This window comes from Zalophus californianus, chromosome 5, assembly GCF_009762305.2.
Source record: "Zalophus californianus isolate mZalCal1 chromosome 5, mZalCal1.pri.v2, whole genome shotgun sequence".
Classification (NCBI taxonomy): domain Eukaryota; kingdom Metazoa; phylum Chordata; class Mammalia; order Carnivora; family Otariidae; genus Zalophus; species Zalophus californianus.
The window spans coordinates 115,699,443-115,721,523 of NC_045599.1; the positions used below are offsets into that span (position 1 = coordinate 115,699,443).

The following is a 22,081-nucleotide window of genomic DNA, read 5'->3' on the forward strand; positions in this document are numbered from 1 at the left end:
GAGCCCCATGTTTTTAAATATGAAAAATTTTCTTACCTTCCATAAAACTGCAACCAGAGCTAATAGCAAAAGGATTCCAGCAATTACACTTCCTACTATAACTCCAGTTGGAACTTCAGCTTTCTCATGAGGTTTCATTATTGTGATGGGAATCTGTAAATGTACATATGCAACAATTGAGTTAATTGTAGCACCCAGAGAAAGTGAGATGGTCTCATCAAATTCTCTAATTTTATAAATGGTGGTCCAGAAAGGTGATGTGACTCACTCATGATCTCATTCCTCAGCTAAGTGTTGTGCAGTATAATTTCTAGAGAAAATGCTCCTGCAAAGTACAGGCAAGGAATACAAGTTTTCCAGTTTCCTCTCTTTTTAATTGTGTCTGTATTTAGTAGATACGTCACCTTGGACAACCTCAGATGCTTTATTTATAAAATAGGAACTTTGGTTTCTGGCATCGTCTCATCGTCAAGTGACAACATTTGGAGTCCAGACTTGGAGAGGGGAGTCGAAAACCAAACAAATTAACAACCCCAGATCCCTTGTGATTAAGCAACAGCAGCTTTGTACTAGGATCCTAGATATTGCTTTCACTTAACTCACTCAAGTTATTTGATGTAGATTGTTAAAAAGTGGAAGTAATGGCTCAGGGCTCAGGTTGAGCTTTTCAGTGATAAACTGTCCTTTAGGCTATTTGTGATTCCTTAGGTCTACTTCCTGGGAATCTTTGTGACTTTGTAATAGAATGGCTGCCCTAAGAGTTCTAATGATAAAATGGTATCATACATACATATATGTGTGTGTATATATATTTTTATGTATTTTTTTTAATTGCAGAAAGAATCACTGCCATTTCCTCCACCAAGTATATTAAGAATATTAAGAGCTGCATTTTGGGGGAAAACAAGTCGACAAAACCCAATTTATTGATTGATTTAACACTACATTACAGTGGCAGATGAGCCATCACAGAATTTCTGAGTTGGGCTGAACTTTATCTTGCCTTTTGGTAATTATATTTCTTTTCATTTATATTTTCAAGAGCTAAAATAAGGTTTTACAATTTAGGAATGAAGTAACTGACTTAATGGCAGTCATACCTTTACTCTTCATTCCAGAATTTCCCAGTTTAGGGTCCATGGAGCCAAAGGGATCCATGAGTATAAAAATTTTTATATCAGATTTTTAAATGGACTGGGATTCAAATAAATTTAAGAATCGCTCATCTACCTAAAGGGATATGCCAGTTAATTATCTGGATTCCAAATATTATTCAAAAAATTATCCAGATTATTTGGATTAAAAATGTATTTTCATGGACAAGGAATAGTTGGCCTTTGTTATTTATCAGTATTGACAAGAGAAAATCAAGAAAAAATCTAAAGCGTTCATTAAAATTGTTAGATAAATGTATTGAAAATTGAAATAGTGCTTTCTGAAAAAAATAAAGACCTCGGCAGATGTTCAGAGGGTCTGAACACTACATTTTTTAAAAAATGAACTTTCAAAATATCTATAGTACTGCTAAGTTCATAATACTTTGAATTTGAAGTCCACATTTCCTTTGGCTCCATTTCTGATTTTCCACATCCCAGCCTCTGAAGAGAGGGTGTGGACCTTTGCTGAGGGTCGTAAAGCCCAGGGCCGAACAGCATCCTTTCTTGGAATCCTTTCTCCTGGGACCAGAGTGGGCCACCAGTGCTGTGAGCCCTACTCTCAAGGATTGAGAGAGGTCCAGAGTTCACAGGGCCGCTGGCTTTTTAATGGCTACAACAGTGGACTGAGACCAGCTGCCAGGCTGGTTTTGGGGCAGAGTCTTAAACGGGGGCTTCCATTTGTTAACAAAAGCATTGGGAGGAAAATGCTCAGCCAGCAAATTAGCTGAGCTTGGAAGTCCCACTATATCTAAATATGGCCTATTCCAACCAGAGGTTCACTGCAAAGGAAAGTTGTCCTGTGCCAGCCCTTGGAACAGTGAGCCTTTGTTTCCTCTGAAAGTACATTTCTTCGTAAGACTTTTTTTTTTTTAAGTCAAGGGGAACATTCATAGTTTTCTAGAGTATAAGAACTCATGAATGGACACTTCACACAGTGCCGGTATCTAGCTATAAGGAATACTAAAAAACAAAAACAAACCCCCCCAACCCTCTAATAAATGCCTTAAGCCTACTTAAGCACTTCTCTTTAAACAATAAAATAAAATATGTGATTCAAATAAGCCTGACTTGAATGTCATAGCCTAAGATGTAGACTGTGCTGTGAAAGCAAGAAGAGAAAGGAAGAGCTGCTTGAGGCCTGGATTAGGGAGCCGCAAACAGCAGGAGCCCCTTTTGTTGTGCCTCGCAGTGGACTGTCCCTTCTGATGCAGCTTCGCCAACACGGGATGGGGGCCGTCGGGGAGTGTGGAGGGCGAGCATATCACTGAACATTTTAGAGTAAAGTAGCAAACAACTTTGCCAATAAGCCTAACGTAATAAACTTAGGTTTTTAGAGTTTCACTAAGAAACTTGTACAGACGTGTAGGTGAGAAGAGCCACTATTCTTAAGTTTTCAGAAAGGAAGGCCTATCAGAGACTAGTGCCCGCTGGGGTGACAGGATGTGCTCACCGTGACTGTGTTTTCTTCAATCACATATATCTGAGGGTTATAGGTGTCAATTTCTGCAGATGCGCTCAGCTGTACGGTCTGGAAAGTTGACTGGAACATAAGAATAAAGAATAGGTTTTATCCTAGCAGAAGTTCACACACACAACTTTGGCATGTTTATTATTTATTTCCTTGTGGAAAATGACAAGAGCAAAGGGCTCCTATGAAGCCCCAAGAATCTTATGTTCCTAAATCGGTGATATGTGTAGGACCGCACATGGGAAGCAGCTGGGGAACTGAAAACATGTGGATACCTGGGCCACAATAGCAAATTAAACCAAATCTTGGGAGTGGGGGTGAAGTTCAGGCATCAGCAGTTTTTAATTGGGAAAGATCATGGTTCAGATTTTTAAAAACTTTATGAAGTTTTCATCATGAGGGAAAATTGCAAGCTTGAGTTTATATATTTACCTGAATAAGTCAAATAATGGAATGGAAAATCAGAATAAAAACAGTAAAAGTACACTTAAACTTGACCATGCATGTCAGCAGCAGACACCCTGAACCTTTTGTCAAGCTACATAATGAGTAATAATTTCAGGTTTCTAAGTGTTTGTATAAAATACTGGATTTGGGACAGGCATATAGGAAGGACACATTTTATGCTGTTACTAGTAACCATGTAATATGAAATAACTTTACCCGTATTCCTGGACCTACTTAGAGAAAAATGATTTTTCAATGGATACATTATTGATGTGTATTTTGTTTTTTCTCTAATGCAAATGTTGGGACTGATGCTTACTTTGAAATAGCATACAATGCCCAGATTTAGAACTGCCTTCCTATGCTCTGGCTACTAGGATTCAGTTTTTCTGGTTACCAAGGCACATATTTCAACATACTTCATGAGGTGATTTGCTAAATTATATCTGGGAGCCAGAAAAAGAATGCATATCCAAAAAGTGAGCAATTTATTTCCTTTCCCCCGGCTTAGTATGATTAGTTTTAATTTTCTCAAGATGGAAGATTGCATCAGAAGTGAAGCCTGATCCCTCATGTCTTAAGCACACATTATTGGGGAAACATTCACAGTATTGATAATGGTCTCTTTTAAAAAGAAAAATAGCATTTAAATGATGCTGGTTTCAGAGTCCCTGTAGACTAAAAAGAATTTCTTCACAACAATGATCTGCCCTCCCAAGCCTGCCCCTTTGCACAGCCGTGCACACGATATCCTGTTGACTGGGGTAGCTACACCACACGAACCTGGGAGAGTGAAGTAATACACCTGCTAGCGCTCACAAGGCTCTGCCTTACAAACCGCAGCCAGCCGTGCCACTGATGCAGAGGCCTGAGCAATCACTTTGTAACGAAATTAGGGAAATGTCTACTTGCAGTGCATCAGAAAAAGGGTGAAAGGCAGTATGCTAATGGACTCTACTACAGGAAATGAGATTTGTATTTCAGACTGGATCTCCTAGGTGGCCAGAGAACATCCCTTTGACTGTTGAAATAGCTGAAAACAAGGTGGGAATAAACATTTGACCTTTTCATGGAGGAGGAAGATGTGTGGGACTCGACAGACACTCTCACGGGGTTTTTCAGCTCATCCATAACCACTGAAAAAGCGTAAATATACTTCTTCAGAAATTTGCTCCCAGAAATGAGACTGCTGCTCCTAACAACGTTTGGGAGGGTACTTTTAAAAGTCTTACAGTTAAAATAATGTAGTTTTAAAGAAACTCAAGAAAACCCAAATGGCTTTTTACAGAGCCAGCATGATTGCATTTTGATTTGCAACAGTTTCCCTTCCCAGCTGGCAAGGTTGCTAAGGAAAACATTTGTTCCTCAAATCCAAGGCTTAGACAAGAACCAATGGGTGAAATCTGGCACCAAACTGTATCAGCTGGGACAGTGGTCTAATTCACTGCATGCTTCCCATCTTCTAGGATTTAGAGGGGTCTGAAAGGCTTGAAAGCAAATGTAACCAACAACAAAATAAAAGCAAGCAGGAGGAAAACCCAGTTCCTCACTCCTACACTCTCCCACTTCTCTGTTCCCCTCCCTCTCACTGTTCCTCTTTTTATTATGTCTTTATCCAAGAATATTGCTCATATTTTGGTTCCAGGGATAAGTTCGGAGGGAACTTAGTCCTCTAATCTTAAAACTCCATAGCAGGGAAAATGGGGTTGTGGGAGAGATCATGAAATGGTTAGAAAATAGGGAATGGACTGTGGTTGGTAAGCACCTGGACGAGTCATTATTCGTTTAAAAAAACAAAAAACACAAGAGCCATGAGGACCCCTGGAGGTTTCAGACTGATTTTTATTTTGCTGCCTCAACCAGAGCCAGTGTCGATAAAATGAATAGCTAGCTACTTACGTAGTTAGCTTTAAGGAGCCCTGTCTATCCTATTTTTCATGCCAGACTGAGATTCTGGCTACCGAAATCTCAGCTAAAAGCAGATATGATTATGGCAGAGTCACACCTGCCAAATGGAAAAATCACTGACATTGTTTTGACATATTCTTCAAACTTTTCATGAGCTGGGAAGGACTTTAAAAAAAATGGTATATGTATACTGGGCTTTCACCAGAGAGAGGGTAAAACGAGAACAGAGTGGCTCCATGGCAGGATTCGTCTAGTCTACCCGGTGGGCTGAGATCAGTCAATTAGCTGGGAGCTCAAGGAAGGAGACAGGAACATGTGCACTTTGATTTGGGCATGTTAAAGTGACTAGGAAGGCAGAAAAATCAAGGGCACGAGGACGAAGACAAACCAGGTGGCCCATTGTGCCCAGGACAGCACAGAGGATCTTGACATCCCAGAGAGTCTAATGTAGGAGGGGGGCATGGAATCTATGAAGCTGATGATTTACAAGCACCCCAGGTGATTCTGAGGCATAACCAGGTTGGGCAAGCTTTGGAAAGGGATCAGAAGCCTATTGCCTTCCAGGGTAAAATTGCTATGAGTCATCTGGGCATTGCTGATGTTAGTCAGATGCTACTTTTGTTGAAGGGTATGAATTTATTGACAATGAAACATTATGCATCCTTGCTATTGATAAGCCCAACAAATAAAGCTTATACTTACTGCTGCAAAAGTCCCGTTCCAAATTCTGGTTGATACATTAAGGAAGTACTCTCCTTTGACCTGAAGGTCTTTCATCCAGCAGGTAACATTACCACATGAAGCAGCTCTGCAGTTCTTTCAGGTTGGAGTCAATGGTAAAAGGAAAGAGTATGGGCTTAAAAAAGTAAATGCTAAAATTTTACAAAGATAGATAAAACCCAGTGCTGGGAAGGATCTAGGAAAACAGGCAGTCTCCTGAACCTTCTAACTCTTCTTAGGAGGTTGTGGCACTAGGCTCGAAAGGTAGAAAATGCACGCCCTTTGGCCCAGCCATTTCCCATCTGTATGGATGATAATCAGAAATGTGGTGCGGAGAAGAGTACATCAAACCTGTTTGTTGCATTACTATTTCTGAGACTAAAAACACCCCCCAAACGAAATAATTTGTGTTTATCCATTATGTACTAGTTAGGTAGATTATTGGATATACATGCACAAAATGCAGTGCAGTTTAATCATTAAACAATTGATAAAAATGCATTCTGTATATGAAAAAAAAGTTGACAGTAAAAGAATTATGGCTGCCAAGGGTTAGGGAGGAGAGAAGGATGAACAGAAGAGTTTTAAGGCAGTGGAATGATTCTGTATGATACTCTAATTGTGGATACAGGTCATTATACATTTGTGAAAATCCATAGAATGTCCGACATCTAAGAGTGAATGCTAATGTAAGCTGTGGACTTGCGGTGATTCTGATGTGTCAGTGAGGTTCGTCAGCTGTACCAGTCTGATGTGGAAGGGGATTTTGAGAGTGGGGGAGGCTGTCCCCCATGTGGGGGCACAAAAGGCAGTTGGGAAATTTCTATACCTTCCGCTCAGTTTTGCTGTGAAGCTAAAACTGCTCTAAAAAATGAAGTCTGCTTAAAAAAAAGTCAATGATATATTAACCTATTAAAAGAAAGGTATAAAAAAACAGATAGCAGGAGGGGAAGAATGAAGGGGGGGAAATCGGAGGGGGAGACAAACCAGGAGAGACTATGGACTCCGGGAAACAAACTGAGGGTTCTAGAGGGGAGGGGGTGGGGGGATGGGTTAGCCTGGTGATTGGTATTAAAGAGGGCATGTACTGCATGGAGCACTGGGTGTTATACGCAAACAATGAATCATGGAACACTACATCAAAAACTAATGATGTAATGTATGGTGATTAACATAACAATAAAAAATTAAAAAAAAAAGAAAGGTAGCCATGGTCCATTTATGTAACAGGATACATTTATCTAGATGTGGATTAATACTTAAAGTTATAGAGATGGATGTTCATTAAATACTGAGTGGTTGGCAATTTGACTTCTAGAGGACTTTAATTTCTTTGTGTTTTATGTTGTTCATAGTGAGCAGTTGCCATTTTTACAAAATCAAAACATTTTCACAAAAATAAGGACAATGCTCAGAGGTATATTTTGGCATACCCTGACATGAGTTTCTCCTGGGCATTTTTACGTACTACTGTTTCGATTTAAGCCATATTTACACTGTAATTACACTATAAAAGAGAAACTGTTTCATTCTATTTTCCTGTACCCCCATCCCTACCCGTCACAAAATAAAACAATTTCAATAAATGAAAACCAGAATTTCAGTGTTGTTCTTAGAGGAGAACTACGGTCTGTTTAGGGTTACTGTTTGCTAAACGTTTACTATTTGAGTTCTTAATATGTGCCAAGTATCATACCAGATGCTAGACTAGCCTCTTTCTCAAGGAAAGGCACATCACTCTGGAGCAGGAGATAATAAAATATTGGAAAACCGAGAAGGGTGGCCAGAGAGGCATTTTAGCAGCTAAATAAGACCTCAGTGATGATGTGGAAGGGGGATGTAAGGAGCTTCACCTTCAAAGTGCATGCGCAGATCCCTCACAGCTCTTCACAATGCTTACAAAGTGCCTGATACAACACAGTAGTTTCACGTGGAATCCTTTTGATTTCATGAAATCTGATACATGGATTTTATATTACCGGCATAAGTAATAATCCCAATAACCTAGATTTGAGAGTGTAGTTTCTAAATCTTGATTCATACAGGCCATCAAAGCCAAAACAAGAAAATTCTGTAATATGAGGTGATAGAAAAGAAGTGCTTTGATTTCCAGGTAAAACAGTGAATCACCCAAAGAAATAGTTATCCCATTAACCTGTCCTCACCAATTCTTTTATGTGCCGGAAATTTTCATTCTTGAAAGACACAGAAGGAGACATGTGTCCTATTTTCAGTGGATTTATTTCGGCATTACAGCTGATGTCACCAGCCTGTAAGGAAGGACATCCAATCAGTCTCAGGAAGCAAAATTATTTCTGATGTTCCTTTTAACATGTTAGGAAGTCCTGAGGTCACATGTTGGGGTGGGGGAGGGATTTTAGGCTTCTTTCACCTCCCTGACCCTGCCATGCTTCCTGTAGCCATTCACGTAAACCTGGAAGTATTCAGATTCTCCTGATGCGACTGGGGGTGTGTGGGTGGTACCGGTTTTCTTACAGCCTGATACGTAACAAGACCATTTGCAATAATAATAGACTGTGACTGACAGAATTCAGGGCTCTCTGTGGACCATTTTAAGACTGATTTCCTGACGTCACCTGTGCACACCACAGGAGTAACACTACCGGAGAGCCAGCTCTAAGTGCCAGATGAAGGCTGAGCCCATGTCAAGGGGTTTGGCTTGACAGTGCTTCTCCACCCGGGCTGCATATTAGAACTACCTGGGGGTGGGGGCTTCTAAGGAATCTTTGGTGCGAGAGCCTTTGCCCTGAAGATTCTTTTTTTTTTTTTTTTTGAAAGTCAAAATGCTTTTATTAACAACATTCTGATTTAACTGACTGGGGGTGGGCCTGAGCCTGGGCAGGAAACCCAGCTGATAAAAACAAGGAGCCAGGGTTGGTCACTACCAGGTCAAAGTCCAGGCAGGCATCTTAAAGACCAGCTACTAATTGCGGCTGTGTAGACCAATTAGTCTCCCACAGTGGCAGTCAACTAATGTCTCCATAAGCAGGACGCTGACAAAGTCAGATCTTCACCTGGCCAAAACCGAGCTTTAGCAATAATTTCTGCCATCTGTAATTGTTTCCATATAATAACCTGCTTCTAATATGAAACTGACTGCTAGTTAATTGGCACTCAGGATGCATAGCATTTATCTTCTCAGTTTTCCATCTGTACGATATCAAGACATGATCACCCTAACCTCATGGGGGTATTTCCATAATGAAAGTGCACACTTTTATAGGCAATTCAGTTGCCCTTACCTGATCTGTGTGCACCTCAGTCAGGTACATCAGTGGATTCTTTTCTTTGGTGTATTGAGGGATGTGGATGATTACAGATGCCATGCTTACTGGAACACTCCCTGTTGTTACCTGCATAATATGGAGGAAAACATTCTAGTTATTGCTACATCATGCACATGTTGCAAAGAAAATGATCAATAACCTCTGTGTTGATGGAGGGCAACTATTAAGTGGTAAGACTGAGTCCATTTGGAAGTAAGTCTTGTTACTTTAGAGTCAAACTCGGGTGGGTCTCTGTGTCTCACCTTTTCGCAGAGAATCTCAACATCTATAATGTGAACTGGTAAGTAATTTGTGACTTAGAAGTTGGTTAAAAACACTTAATGTTGAGTTGGGCTACCAGGGCTGAAGTCCCACTTTGCCCCTGACAAGCAGTGTGGCTTGGGCAAGATACCTGACCTCTGTATGCTTCAGTTTTCCTCATTTGTAAAATAAAAATAGTCAGCAACTTAGGGGGTATGTGCAGGTACAGCATTTGTTCTCATTGGTGGGGAATCTAATAGGCCAGTGCTCATGTCCTACTGGTTGTTAAATATTTTTTTAAAGATTTATTTGTCAGATATATATATATAGAGAGAGAGAGAGAGAGAGACAGAGAGCGAGCGAGCATGCGCACGCACTCGCAAGCACGAGCAGGGGGAGCGGCAGGCAGAGGGAGAAGTAGGCTCTCCGATGAGCAAGGAGCCAGATGCAGGACTCAATCCCAGGACCCTGGGATCATGATCTGAGCTGAAGGCAGACGCTTAACGACTGAGCCACCCAGGAGTCCCTATTAAACATTTTAAATAACAACCATGGGGCGCACCTGGCTGGCTCAGTCATTACAGCATACAACTCCGGATCTTGGGGTTGTGAGTTTGAGTCCCACACTGGGTATAGAAACTACTCAAAAATAAAATCTTAAAAAGAAAATAACAATAGGAATAAAAATCCTACCAATCTTATAACTAACCTGGGAATTAAATTCTTTTTACTTTTCAAATTTTCTATGATTTATTATAAAATGGCAATTTTTCACAAATTTCTCTTTATAATTGATAACAATCTTTAGATTATAATTGCTTATGAATGCTAATGTAAACTGACTGAAGGTATTTGTGTATAAATGGTAGGCTTCTCAAGAAGAAGTGGTCTCCAAGGATAAACTGGCTTTTTAATTATATTCCAGAGACTTTTGCCCACAGTAATACCATTATATTAACACTTCCTTGATTAATGTTAAACATTTGCTTTCAAAATACATCAGTTTTTTACCCAGAATACATAGCTATGCACAAAGCTCAGCTGTTTACTTTTTGGAAGTCCTAGTGGTTCTCAAAGTATAGCGCTGGGACCAGCAGCATCAGCAACACCCGGAAACTTGTTAGAAACACACATTTTAATTTTTTTTATTTTTTAAAGATGTTATTTATTTGACAGAGACAGCGAGAGAGGGAACACAAGCAGGAGGGAGTGGCAGAGGGAGAAGCATGCCTCCCGCTGAGCAGGAAGCCCAACGTGGGGCTCGATCCCAAGACCCTGGGATCATAACCTGAGCCAAAGGCAGACCTTCAACGACTGAGCCACCCATGCGCCCCAGAAATGCAGTTTTAGGCTCACCACAGCTGACTGAATCAGAAACTCGGAGAATGGAGCCCATGACATGTGTCTTAACGTTCCCACCAGGGGATTCTAATGCATGCTTAAGTTTGAGAACCACTGGTATATTTCAACTTTTTACTTCTTCTCTTCCTGGTCTCATCCCCCCCCCCCCCAATTTAGTATTCTTATGACAAGCTTATATATATTCTTATGACCAACCTTAATGGAGAAGATGAATTTTGGACCAATATCTTCAAAACTGTGCACGACAGAAGGAACATTCTCATCTGAGGAGACTTCATAAAAATTTATGTTGGTGGATCTGTTGGATGATGTTTGTAAAGCCAAATATTTTAGTTTTGCTGTTGTTCTCCAAGCTTAATACTTCCTTTATTTAAATATCTTCTAGCTTATATTACAAGTAAACGTTTATATTTAGGTCTAAAAACCTAATGAAAACAAATGCTACTTATAGGCTAATGTTTCCAAGACAAAAACAAATTCCTTTAAAAACGTATCCCTTCATGATCTTTCCACAAGATTCTTTGTGTTCTATGTTGTGTTCTACAACTGGTAAGTTTTAAGGTTTCTAAAATAAGTACAAATGTGTTACTTTAGAACTGGTAGAACTCAAGATTGCTATTACACTGACTGGTGTGCTAATGCAGTGCACACTTGGTCCTTGTTGATCGGATGAATGGATTGATAAGCCAGAGGATTTTACACTTGGGTGGCTGAAATGCAATGATAGGGTATTGAGTTTTAGCTCCTGCAGTATTTTGTACCGGATGCCTGTAAAATAGGGCATACATTTTCCTTGTTATTCCTTCTCCCTATCCTTTTCTAGTTCCAAACCAACTCTAATGTTTTTGGTCTGAATTGAGGTTGGTCAATCTGTTTCCATGACTAGTGTAGAGACCACGTTTATGAAGGCTGACCCAGAGGTTTCATTAGACTAAACTTAGAGGTATCAGATGATTTGATCTCTTTGTTTGGGGTTGCCAACTAAGGTTTGCAAGTGAAGGGAGGACCAGGTCAGAGGAACCCCGACAGGACTGCTCAGACTGGAACATAACTGGATACCCTTCCCACTCCTCTTCACTCATTTCCGGGGCTAAGGCTGGATTCCAACCAAGCTAACCTCACTGGGACCGTGGGGGCTTCGGTAGCAGGCATAGGGGTCCAAAAAGCAGTATTTCTTTCCCCTGGGCAGTGTATCCTAATTCTAGGATGATGATTCTATTTCCTAAAAAGAAATTTGAACTGGACATTTTCTGAGATAGTTTTTGGGTTTCTTTATGGAACTCCTGTCTTTTTTTTTAATGCCTAAAACTTTCCCAAATTCTCTAAAGGAAAATATGTCCAAGGAGACTCAAATAGATGTGGCATTTGTCAAGGTTATGGAGATGAGAGGAAATAATGATTTGTCAGCCTTACATGGAAAATGGGAATACTGACTAGACTTTGAAACAGAAAGCCTGGCTGTATTTGCATGAATTATTCCCTTTACCTTCCAGAAGACCTTTGTGTGAGCCCCTAAGAAGTTAGTTTCTAAGTTAGTATATTCTGCTTTTGCAGTTTAAAGTGATCTGACATTTTCCCATTTGTTACTTAAGTTTTCCTTAAGTTAGGTGAGTGTGGGTGATCAGTGTATTTATAAGCAGTTGTCTAAGCTTAGGGGGCTCCTGTTTTTAAAATAATTCTATCACGATTTCCACCCATAATATTTGCACAGTATAACTGTACATTTATCAAAGTACAATGAACCCAAATGATTGGGTAGGACTTTTTCAAAAAGTTTAAAAAAAAATTTTTTTTTACAGTACTTGTGATGGTTAAACAAAATAAATCTGCAAAAATCGTGAACTGGTTACATAAATTATGATCCAGCCAGGCATAGGATAAGTTAGATCTGTATGTCCTGATATAAAAACTTCTCTAAGATTACATAAAAAGCAAGGTTAGAGAAGGGTTTTATCATTCCATTCGGGTGCGTGTGCACGTGATGTGCGTAGATCCTGGTAGACAGACAAATCTCGCATGTGGAAGGTATTCTGAAAAATAGCTGAGTCATCTATGGAATTTCCAGAGGAGGTGGGAGGGATGACTTCACTTTTCATTGTCTTTCTGTAGTGTTTGGATTTTTGGTTTCTTTAAAAAAACATGAAGAGGAATTATCTGGGTGGTGGGATTAGGAGCCATTTTAGTGTTTACATATAATTCTCCATATTAATTTGTAAAAAAAACTTTCTGGTATATTTTAAAGAACATCAGATGGTCTTAAAATCCAGTTTACCATCACAAAAATACAGAGCTAAGATGTTACTGAAAGTGAAGTCCCACTTCAATCATATTTATTTCATGTTAAACTATCTGGAAAAATTGGCCATGGTGTGAGACTAGAATCCTATAAAGGCTGTGTTAAGAAAAAGCATTTAGGGTAAGAATCAATGTAGATAGGAAGAAAAAAAATCAGGTGCTGTGGTAATAACCTCTCTGGATGCACTGGTCTTCAGTTCTTTGAGCACTGCGGGTCCTTTTGGAATCTGCAGTTACTGATTAATTTTTCAGGGATGGATGACTTGGGCTATATTTTGTTCTGCCTTTGCTGTTTGCAGAAGCATTCTTTCATGTTTGCTCATGTGTCTCATGCTCTTGACATAATGACACATTTTCCTTTTTGTTTTTGCTCAGTGACGTACTGCATGATCTGTGTTCCATGCTTTTAGGGGGTGCGGCAATGTGGCAAGTTGGAGGAATCCGCTGTCCCTAAACACTGTGCGAGGCCTGGCTTCTTGGCAATACACTGCAGCGCATTTTCCAGGCATGACTGCTGTGTGCTAGGAAGCTGCCTTCGTACCTCACCAGTTGGAGAACTCTGGCTCCCAGGCTGGGAGCGGGACATCGCCTTCAGCCTGCGTACCCGCACAGCTGTGCTCATGTCTGCGCCCATGAACCTGCTTCCCTTCTTAGGGGGAGTTAAGGTGATGCGTCACCCTACTTGTGCCTATGGTGTTCCACGTGTTAGCCACTTCTCAAGACACCTGCCCCTCTGAACAGTTCAAGATAGCTGCTACCAACCAGGATCATTTTGCCACTGCTTTCAGCTATGCTTGCTCTGGTCCGGCAAGAAAAGGGAATAAATACAGTATTTCTTCGTAGATGACTTCCTTTGGGAAATGCCTCGTTTCCTCTCAGTTGGAAGAAACCCCTAATCGGTTATGTCAGGAATTTTCCACCCAGAAGCTGATTTTCTGTGATGAGATTTCCTATTTGTGGTGGACCTACTATGTGCAAAAGCATTGTGCTTGGGGTTTAAGTGTTTAGGGATGGGGCATTGCTTGTGAGCTCATGGGGATGGCAGGAAGCAGGCATGGAGAAGGAAGTGGTGGCAACTCCTCAGGGCCCAAAGCGTTCTGCTGTGGCCCCTAGGGAAAGCGGGCACCTCATCTGAAGGCCCGCAGAGGTCTTTCCCTGCGACACGTGGCAGAAGGGCTGCTCCGCTGGCTCTTCTGGTGTTGCTCTCAGTTCATAAACGACATAGTCACTCAAGGTTCTCCTAAGGACACACTTGTCCCTGGACTTCTGTTTTAGTTGGCAAGGGGGAAATATTTAGTTCAAATTTTCCAGTTAAGAATGAACATAAAGAGGATTTCTTTAGTCACGAACCAAACGTGTTACAAACCGAGTGATATCAGTGGCCAGAGGCTACTCAGTGTTTCACCTACCTTGTTATGTGAATATCGGCATCATACCGCAGAGGAATTTTGAAGTTGACCAAATTATCTGCCTTGTTTTCTTCATGGCTTTCGCTATTGAAACAGACATTAGGAAACTACTTAGAAATATTATTAAAGCCCATCTATTATCAATTCATGGCTTCATTATGTTTTACCTTAAGGCTTGGAAATGGACAGATGCCTGATTCTGAAGGTTTTGAAGATTGAAGTCAAAGTTAATAGTGAAAGTCACCTATACACAAAATTAAAGTTCATTAATCTAGGATGGTTCATACTCAGGGACCAATTAAAAAAAGTTCCCCAGAAAAGCAAACTCACCCCAATTTGATTCTGAATTGTATATGCCTTAAGCTTTCAAACTTGTAGAATATCTGTTCATCCACCTTGCTGTATTTAGCATGCCTCACCTTTAGAATTAGAGGGCCTACACCTTTCGAGTCGCATGTACAGATCTTCACATCACAGGCATAGCTACTTTTCAGAATTTGAAAGTTCTGTGCCAATGTGAAATTTGCCCACTAGGGGTTAACACAGGATAGCTGTGACTCTATACAGCACTCTGACCAGTGTTGGTCAATGTATTCAGTAAAAAAAAAACCAAAAAAACAAAAAAACTCTCCGTCTTGTATGTGCTTTTGAAATGAATTGCATGGGAGAAAATCCCACCTTTATTAATAACTTAAACCATTCAGATATTTTAAAAACTTCCTGTAAATATGCAGTTTGTGACACCTGTCAAATCATGTTACCTAACAACGAAGATGGGATGGTGGTGAATGAACACTAGTACCAAGAGCGGCTAGTGTGGATTTGAGGATGAAATGCAAGTTGTACCTGTTGCTCCCTCTTCAAAGCAGGGTAGCCAACATCACAGGTAACAGTCTTCTGAGATGAAGCAATCTGGCATGTTACTTCTGTCCCATCAACCTGAAAGAGACCAAGGAAACAATGATCAATATGTAGAGTGCATGTGTGTATGTGTGCACACGTGTGGGCATGCATGCGTGTGCACATACATGCTGAAGGATGTATAAACCACATGGGCATTTTAGCAGGAAAGCTGGTTCACAATGAATTTATTGTCCCCCAAGACTCAAAAAACTTATATTGTCCAGGTAGCTATTCTATTTTAATTGCTAAGTAGGACACCCAATAAGCCAAAAGTGAGGTCAAATACTGGAATTTTCCCCCAGAACTTTAAATCATAGTTCTTATATTTCAGAAGCACAAAATAACTTTAATCCAATATTTAGAAATGCTGTCTTTAATACATACCCTTCTCTCAATATATTTGAAATTTGTACTTTCAAGAGAAGAAAGCAAATCGTATGTTGGTGTTTGTATTTTAAATAATTTAAAGAATCTTTTTTAGTTCTCGTTTTTTTTTTTTTTTCCTCTTTAAAATAAGAAGTTCCCATTTGGCACAGGAAATTGAAACACAGAAGTCAGAATAGATTTAGAACACTAAATCTGTTAAGTTCGTGTTGACTTTAACTTGGATGAAGCCATTTTTAATCCTTTTATCAAGTAGTGAATTTGGGAAATCTCAGCTTTTCCCTCCTCTCCCTTTCATTGCTTGGTGGCAATGGAGGGGCCAGAGGGACATTCATGGCCAAGTGTGTTCCTGGTATAGTGATCAAGTCAACATGATTAACTGACCTCGCTGGAATGCAGCGTCTTGGCAGTAGCAAGACTTGTGGTTACAAAGCTTGGACCGGGTGCTAGGGGACTCTAACTTCTCAGAGCAAGTGCAGTTCGGAGCATCTGTGCGGCACCATGGCAGCCTCATCCCACAGATGGCTTGAGAAGAGTTATGGTTGTGTCTGGCCAAGTCTCAGGGCAGAGGAAAAACTGACCAAGCTGTGAAGCAGAATTGGTCTAGATACAGAGCCAGGTTGTATAAATAATGTGGTTTAACTAGTTGGGAGCCCCAAAGTTAGGACTGATTGCACTTAGGCGTAAGATGCTTTTTCAGATAGCACACAGGACACGGGGATGTGAGTGTGAGCAAGATGGTCACTAATGTCAGGCAGGAAACACAAGAGTGGTGAGCCTGGAGTGTCGTCACCTACCGGGATGGACCAGGAAGCAAAAAACAAGTTTTCTGAAAAATCAACAACAATTCTAGTGTTGTATGCACTTTCCCTTTTGTTTTTCAGTGTTATTGAAAATGTTAACCTTCTGTTTTGGTTGCTGACAATAAAGAGTTGATCTCTGTTAAAAGGAAAAAAAGAGAGAGAAAATTAAGGTTAAAAAGGCCGGTGTTCAAATACTTCACTCATTTTAAAAAAATAAGAAGATAAAACTCTTTAGATTCGGAGGACTGAGAAAGTTGTTTAATAAACCATCTTCATAGTAAAATGATGCAGATGACAAATAAGTCAATGCTATTAGATTTTCTTCTTCATTGATTTTCATTACATTGCAGGGAGAGGAAACACCCCAAATACAAATGGTTTGAGATTTATTACTGTTTTACTCCTTTATGGATGGTAGAAACTGAAATTCAGATTTTAAGGGTCTTTATTAGTTATGGATGTTTCTTTTGTAGAGAAAAAAGTCTCCATAAACATTCACTTGAATAAAGTGATCTAACGTGTCTTATTTCTACATTTTACACTGAGCTCAAGAGCAGACTTACTGAGTGGCTGATAGTTGTTGGACATCTAGAACTAGATCCGAGATACAAACTCCATCATCCCCACAGTCTTTGTAGAAAGGGATCTACAAAAAAGGAAAAACAATCCCACACATTTGCTCTTGAGTTAAAAACCAGACTGTGGAAGAATACATGTAGAATTATTCCATTTATATAAAGCTCAAAACCATGCAAAGCTAAACAACATTTTAGGAATATATACATGGTTAGCAACATAGGAAGAAAGGCATCAATAAAGGCAAAATGCAAGGTGATGATTTGCCTGGGGGAGCAAGATGAACGTGGATGCGATGGACGTAGGGAGGGATGCAGAGGACATAGGTATTGGTAACATTTTTTAAGTGGGTGGTAAGCACAAGGTGTTTGACTTTATGGTTATTTATTTCTTCAAAAAATATTTATTGAACACCTATGGTGGGCCAGGCACTGCTCAAGGGGCTGGGAATAGAGCAGTGAAGAAGATAAAAAATCCCTGCCCTTCATGGAACTTGCATGCTGGTGAATTTTGCACATACAAGTATTTTCACATGGAAGACGAACAGCTGAAAAGTTATGTCCTAGGTAGCTTTCAAACACGACTGCGGCAACTATGAAGCTTTCTTAGCCAGTCTGAATTCCAGGAAGGGCAAGCTGCACTTACACTGAAGACCTTGGCCTTCTCAGAGTAGACTTCAAGGGCGGGGCTGGTGCCAGGGTTTTCCAGACTGATGTTCACACACAGATCCAAAGAGTTGACAACGTCAGAGGGCTTCTAAACACACACAGACACAGCGAGGCAGTTTACTAGGGCACGGCAGCTTCAAAACAAGAAAATGACCACCAATGTGTTCAAATTAAGAACACAGTCCCCTCTCCATTATGGAGAATATCCTTGTTTTGAATTTTCCAGACTCTTGCTTCTTTTCTGTCTTAATTCTGCCCTTAGCCTCTCCACTACCAAGAAACTTAGAGACTTGGGTTCAAGTAAAAATCGGAAGCAGCAATTCTTAGTTAAGCTCACCGGTAATCTTGTTATTCATACACAATTTATAAGTATTTAGAGGATATGCCATTTTAATACTTAAAAGTCCTATCAGTACACGGCTCTCGGGTTGTTGGCTACAGTCTTCCCAGTTCCTATGGCCAAGACTTAGGAATCCTTAGGTATCCTGACCAAATCTCCGGGAGGGCATATTATGACCTAGATGGGAAGGTGCTCAGGGCTGGCTATCAGGAAATGACAAGAGAACTCCCTTCCTTAGGCAGAGCCTAACTCTGCTCTACAAAATCAGGTAAAGGGGGTATCCTCAACTGGCTGTGAGGCTGGCACACAGGATGGGCTTGGGATTGATATCCAATACGGTGTGTTAACTGAAACAAGATCTCTTCTCTGACCCAAATCACACACATTTTCTTAAAAACTTCACAAGTACACATCAGCATGAACAGGATATATGTGTGAACAACAGCTTGGCTGACTTCATTCCCCCCAGGTTTCATTTGATCTATGACTTAGCACAAAAATAGCAGAGAATGAGAACTGGCTTTTAGCCCTTGAAAGGATGTGTATAATTGGCATCTTCACAAAAAGGTCCAGGCCTTCCTAAACAAGACTCCTTTAACATGAGAACATGAGCAAGAAATTAAACAATGCAATTGATTTTAATTCTTCTATTAACTCTGTTTTTCCAACTCATATTTAGTAGTTTTTGATATGTGATCTCTGTATCATTCATCTATATCAAAAATATCTGGGAGTACTCCTTAAATCTGCTTATACCTTGGAACTTTAAACCCAAATTTCTGGTGGTGGGAACCCAGAGTATGCATTTTATAAAAGTTCTCTTGGCAATTCTTATGCATCTTGAACTCTGAGAACCATGTTCTAGGAAAGTTCTTTTTTTTTTTAAAGATTTTATTTATTTATTTGAGAGAGAGAGAGAGAATGAGAGATAGAAAGCACGAGAGGGAAGAGGGTCAGAGGGAGAAGCAGACTCCCTGCTGAGCAGGGAGCCCGATGTGGGACTCGATCCTGGGACTCCAGGATCATGACCTGAGCCGAAGGCAGTCGCTTAACCAACTGAGCCACCCAGGCGCCCTCTAGGAAAGTTCTTAAGCAGCCCTTTTAAAAATGGTTTCCTGAGGAAATCACACTTTCAAACACCATTACATGGTTCTGGGGGGAAACAGTCATATAATTTATAAAATCAATTTTCTGTTGGAAATTTTCCCCTGAGAAGCATTTTTCTTACTTGTGAGATTTTCAAAATTCATGTCAACTATAGTAACTATGGCATAAGACTGGAGCAAATAATTTTTACCTCATCCTTCACCTATATTAATTTAAATCCAATAGTGGAAATCACAATTGGAATTGTCCTTTTCAGCAGCTTAAAAATAAAAATTTTCCCGGATAGGAAAATGCTAGAATAAAACTTACTGTCTACTGGGGGCGGAGCAAGATGGCGGAGGAGTAGGAGACCTAGATCTCATCTGGTCTCAGGAATTCAGCTGAATAGGGATCAAACCATTCTGAACACCTACGAACTCAACAGCAGATTGAAGATAAGAATAGTAACAACACTCTGAACAGAAAAGCGACCACTTTCTGGAAGGTAGGACGTGCGGAGAAGTGAATCCGAGGCGATATTCGGGAGGACAGACGGCGGGGGAGGGGCCTCCGCCGGCCGCTTCTGGCAAGTGCTAGAGCCGCGGAGCACAAAATTGGACCTTTTAGAAGCCGGCTCCGCTGAGGGACGTCGCTCCAGTGGCTAAGCGGGGGTGGAAACCTCGCAGGACAGTGGGGTCTCAGGACCCTTGGGGTCACAGAAAGGCTGGGGGAGCCTGAGTGCGCCAGAGCTCCCAGGTATCGGAGCGGGGAAGCCGGCTGCAGAGACGGAGCTGAGGCGCGGGCTCTCAGCTTGGGGTTGCCATAAACTGTGATCCGCGGCCCAGTCGGGCCACTGCTCCTGCAGCAGGGACCCAACAGGTGGCAGATCCGGGGAGACTCCCCTTCCTTCCCTGGGAGGAGCGGCGCGGAAACGCACCGCAGGGATCTGCTGGGTTTGGAGACTCCACACGGGGTCGGGCGCCAGAGATACAAACACTTGGTCACAGGCCGGGTGAACATGGAGTGCGGCCGGAGACCGGGGAAAAGGGAGTGACTGCTTTTCTCTGGGGGCGCACTGAGGAGCGGGGCCCCGAGTTCTCAGCTCCTCCGGGTGGAGATTGGGAGGCCACCATTTTTGCCCTGGTCCTCCAAGACTGTACGGAGAGCTTGCAGGGAACAAAAGCTCCTGAGGTCAAACCCGAGCAGCTTGCTTAGCCCGGACAGACAAGGGCGGGGCAATTCAGCCTCCGGCAAAGACATTTGGAAACCACAGCAACAGGCCCCTCCCCCCAGAAGATCAGCACGAACAGCCAGCAAGCCAAGACCAAGTTTACCGATCAAGGAGAACGGGAGAACTCCAGCGCTAGGGGAATACTGCACATAGAATTCATGGCTTTTTTTTACCATGATTCATTAGTTCATCAAAGTTAATTTTTGTTAACTGTTTTTTGTTTTTTTTTCTTTTTCTTTTTCCCTTTTTCAACCAACATCTTATCAATCTCTTTTTAAAAAAAAAAAAAACATTTTTTATTTTTCATTTTTAGAGTCATATTTTATCCCTTCATAGTAGTTACCCTTATTTTTGGCATATATATATAAGTTGTTCTCTCTTTAAAATTTTGAGATACAGTTTCTTCTAACAGATAAAAATATACCCTAAATCACTAGTGTATGGTTCTGTTCTAGTCTCCTGCCTGATCACATTCTCTCCCATTGTTTTTTTTAAATCTTCTTTCTTTTTTCAAACAACTTCTTATCTTATCAAGTCCTTTTATAAAATCTTTTATAATTTTCATCTTTACAGTCATCTTCTATCCCTTCATTGTATCAACCCTTTTTTTGTACATATATGTCTTCCTTCCTTTAAAATTTTAGGAGGCACTTTTTTCTAACAGACCAAAATACGCCCAAAATCTAGTGTGTGGCACTGATCTATGCACTAGCCTGATCATATTTGATCACATTCTGCTTTTTTTGTATTGTTCTGTTTTTGTTTTTATCTTTTTTTTTTTCTCTTTCTTTTTTCTTTCTTTCCCTTTCTTTTCCCCTGGTTTCAGGTCTTTTCTGATTTGTATACAGTATATTTGCTGGGGACGTTGTAAACCTGTTAGCATTTTGTTCTCTCATTCATCTATTCTCCTCTGGACAAAATGACAAGATGAAAAAAATCACCTCAGCAAAAAGAACAAGAGGTAGTACCGTCAGCCAGGGACCTACTCAATACGGACATTAGTACGATGTCGGACCTAGAGTTCAGAATCATGACTTTAAAGATATTAGCTGGGCTTGAAAAAAGCGTGGAAGTTATTAGAGAAACCCTTTCTGGAGAAATAAAAGAACTGAAATCTAAGTCGAAATCAAAAAGGCTATTGATGAGGTGCAATCAAAAATGGGGGCACTAACTGCTAGGATAAATGAGGCAGAAGAGAGAATCAGTGCTATAGAAGACCAAATGATGGAAAGTAAAGAGGCTGAGAAAAAGAGGGAGAAACAATTACAGGATCACGAGGGCAGAATTCGAGAGATAAGTGATTCGATAAGACGAAACAACATTAGAATAATTGGGATCCCAGAAGAAGAAGAAAGAGAGAGAGGGGCAGAAGGTATATTGGAGCAAATAATAGCAGAGAACTTCCCTAATGTGAGGAAGGAAACAGGCATCAAAATCCAGGAGGCACAGAGAACCCCTCTCAAAATCAATAAAAATAGGTCAACACCCCGACATCTAATAGTAAAACTTACGAGTCTCAGAGACAAAGAGAAAATCCTGAAAGCAGCTCGGGAGAAGAGATATGGAACCTACAATGGTAAAAATATTAGATTGGCAACAGACCTACCCACAGAGACCTGGCAGGCCAGAAAGGACTGGCAAGATATCTTCAGAGCACTAAACGAGAAAAATATGCAGCCAAGAATACTATATCCAGCTAGGCTGTCATTGAAAATAGAAGGAGAGATAAAAAGCGTCCAGAACAAACAAAAACTAAAGGAATTTGCAAACACGAAA

General features: G+C 40.7%; 1 protein-coding gene across 1 annotated transcript in view; it reads right to left on the reverse strand.

The window, feature by feature from the left end:
* Positions 1-22,081, reverse strand: part of ITGA2 (integrin subunit alpha 2) — a 113,502-nt gene that overhangs the window by 1,695 nt on the left and 89,726 nt on the right. Inside the window, exons 18-29 of the mRNA XM_027604360.2 lie at positions 17,626-17,736; positions 16,968-17,050; positions 16,399-16,540; positions 15,161-15,253; positions 14,482-14,558; positions 14,315-14,398; positions 10,806-10,908; positions 8,964-9,074; positions 7,866-7,970; positions 5,683-5,796; positions 2,608-2,697; positions 37-153 (exon numbers count right to left, since the gene is read on the reverse strand). Coding sequence (XP_027460161.2) covers positions 37-153; positions 2,608-2,697; positions 5,683-5,796; positions 7,866-7,970; positions 8,964-9,074; positions 10,806-10,908; positions 14,315-14,398; positions 14,482-14,558; positions 15,161-15,253; positions 16,399-16,540; positions 16,968-17,050; positions 17,626-17,736 — 1,230 coding nt within the window. The remainder of the gene's footprint in view (positions 1-36; positions 154-2,607; positions 2,698-5,682; positions 5,797-7,865; positions 7,971-8,963; positions 9,075-10,805; positions 10,909-14,314; positions 14,399-14,481; positions 14,559-15,160; positions 15,254-16,398; positions 16,541-16,967; positions 17,051-17,625; positions 17,737-22,081) is intronic.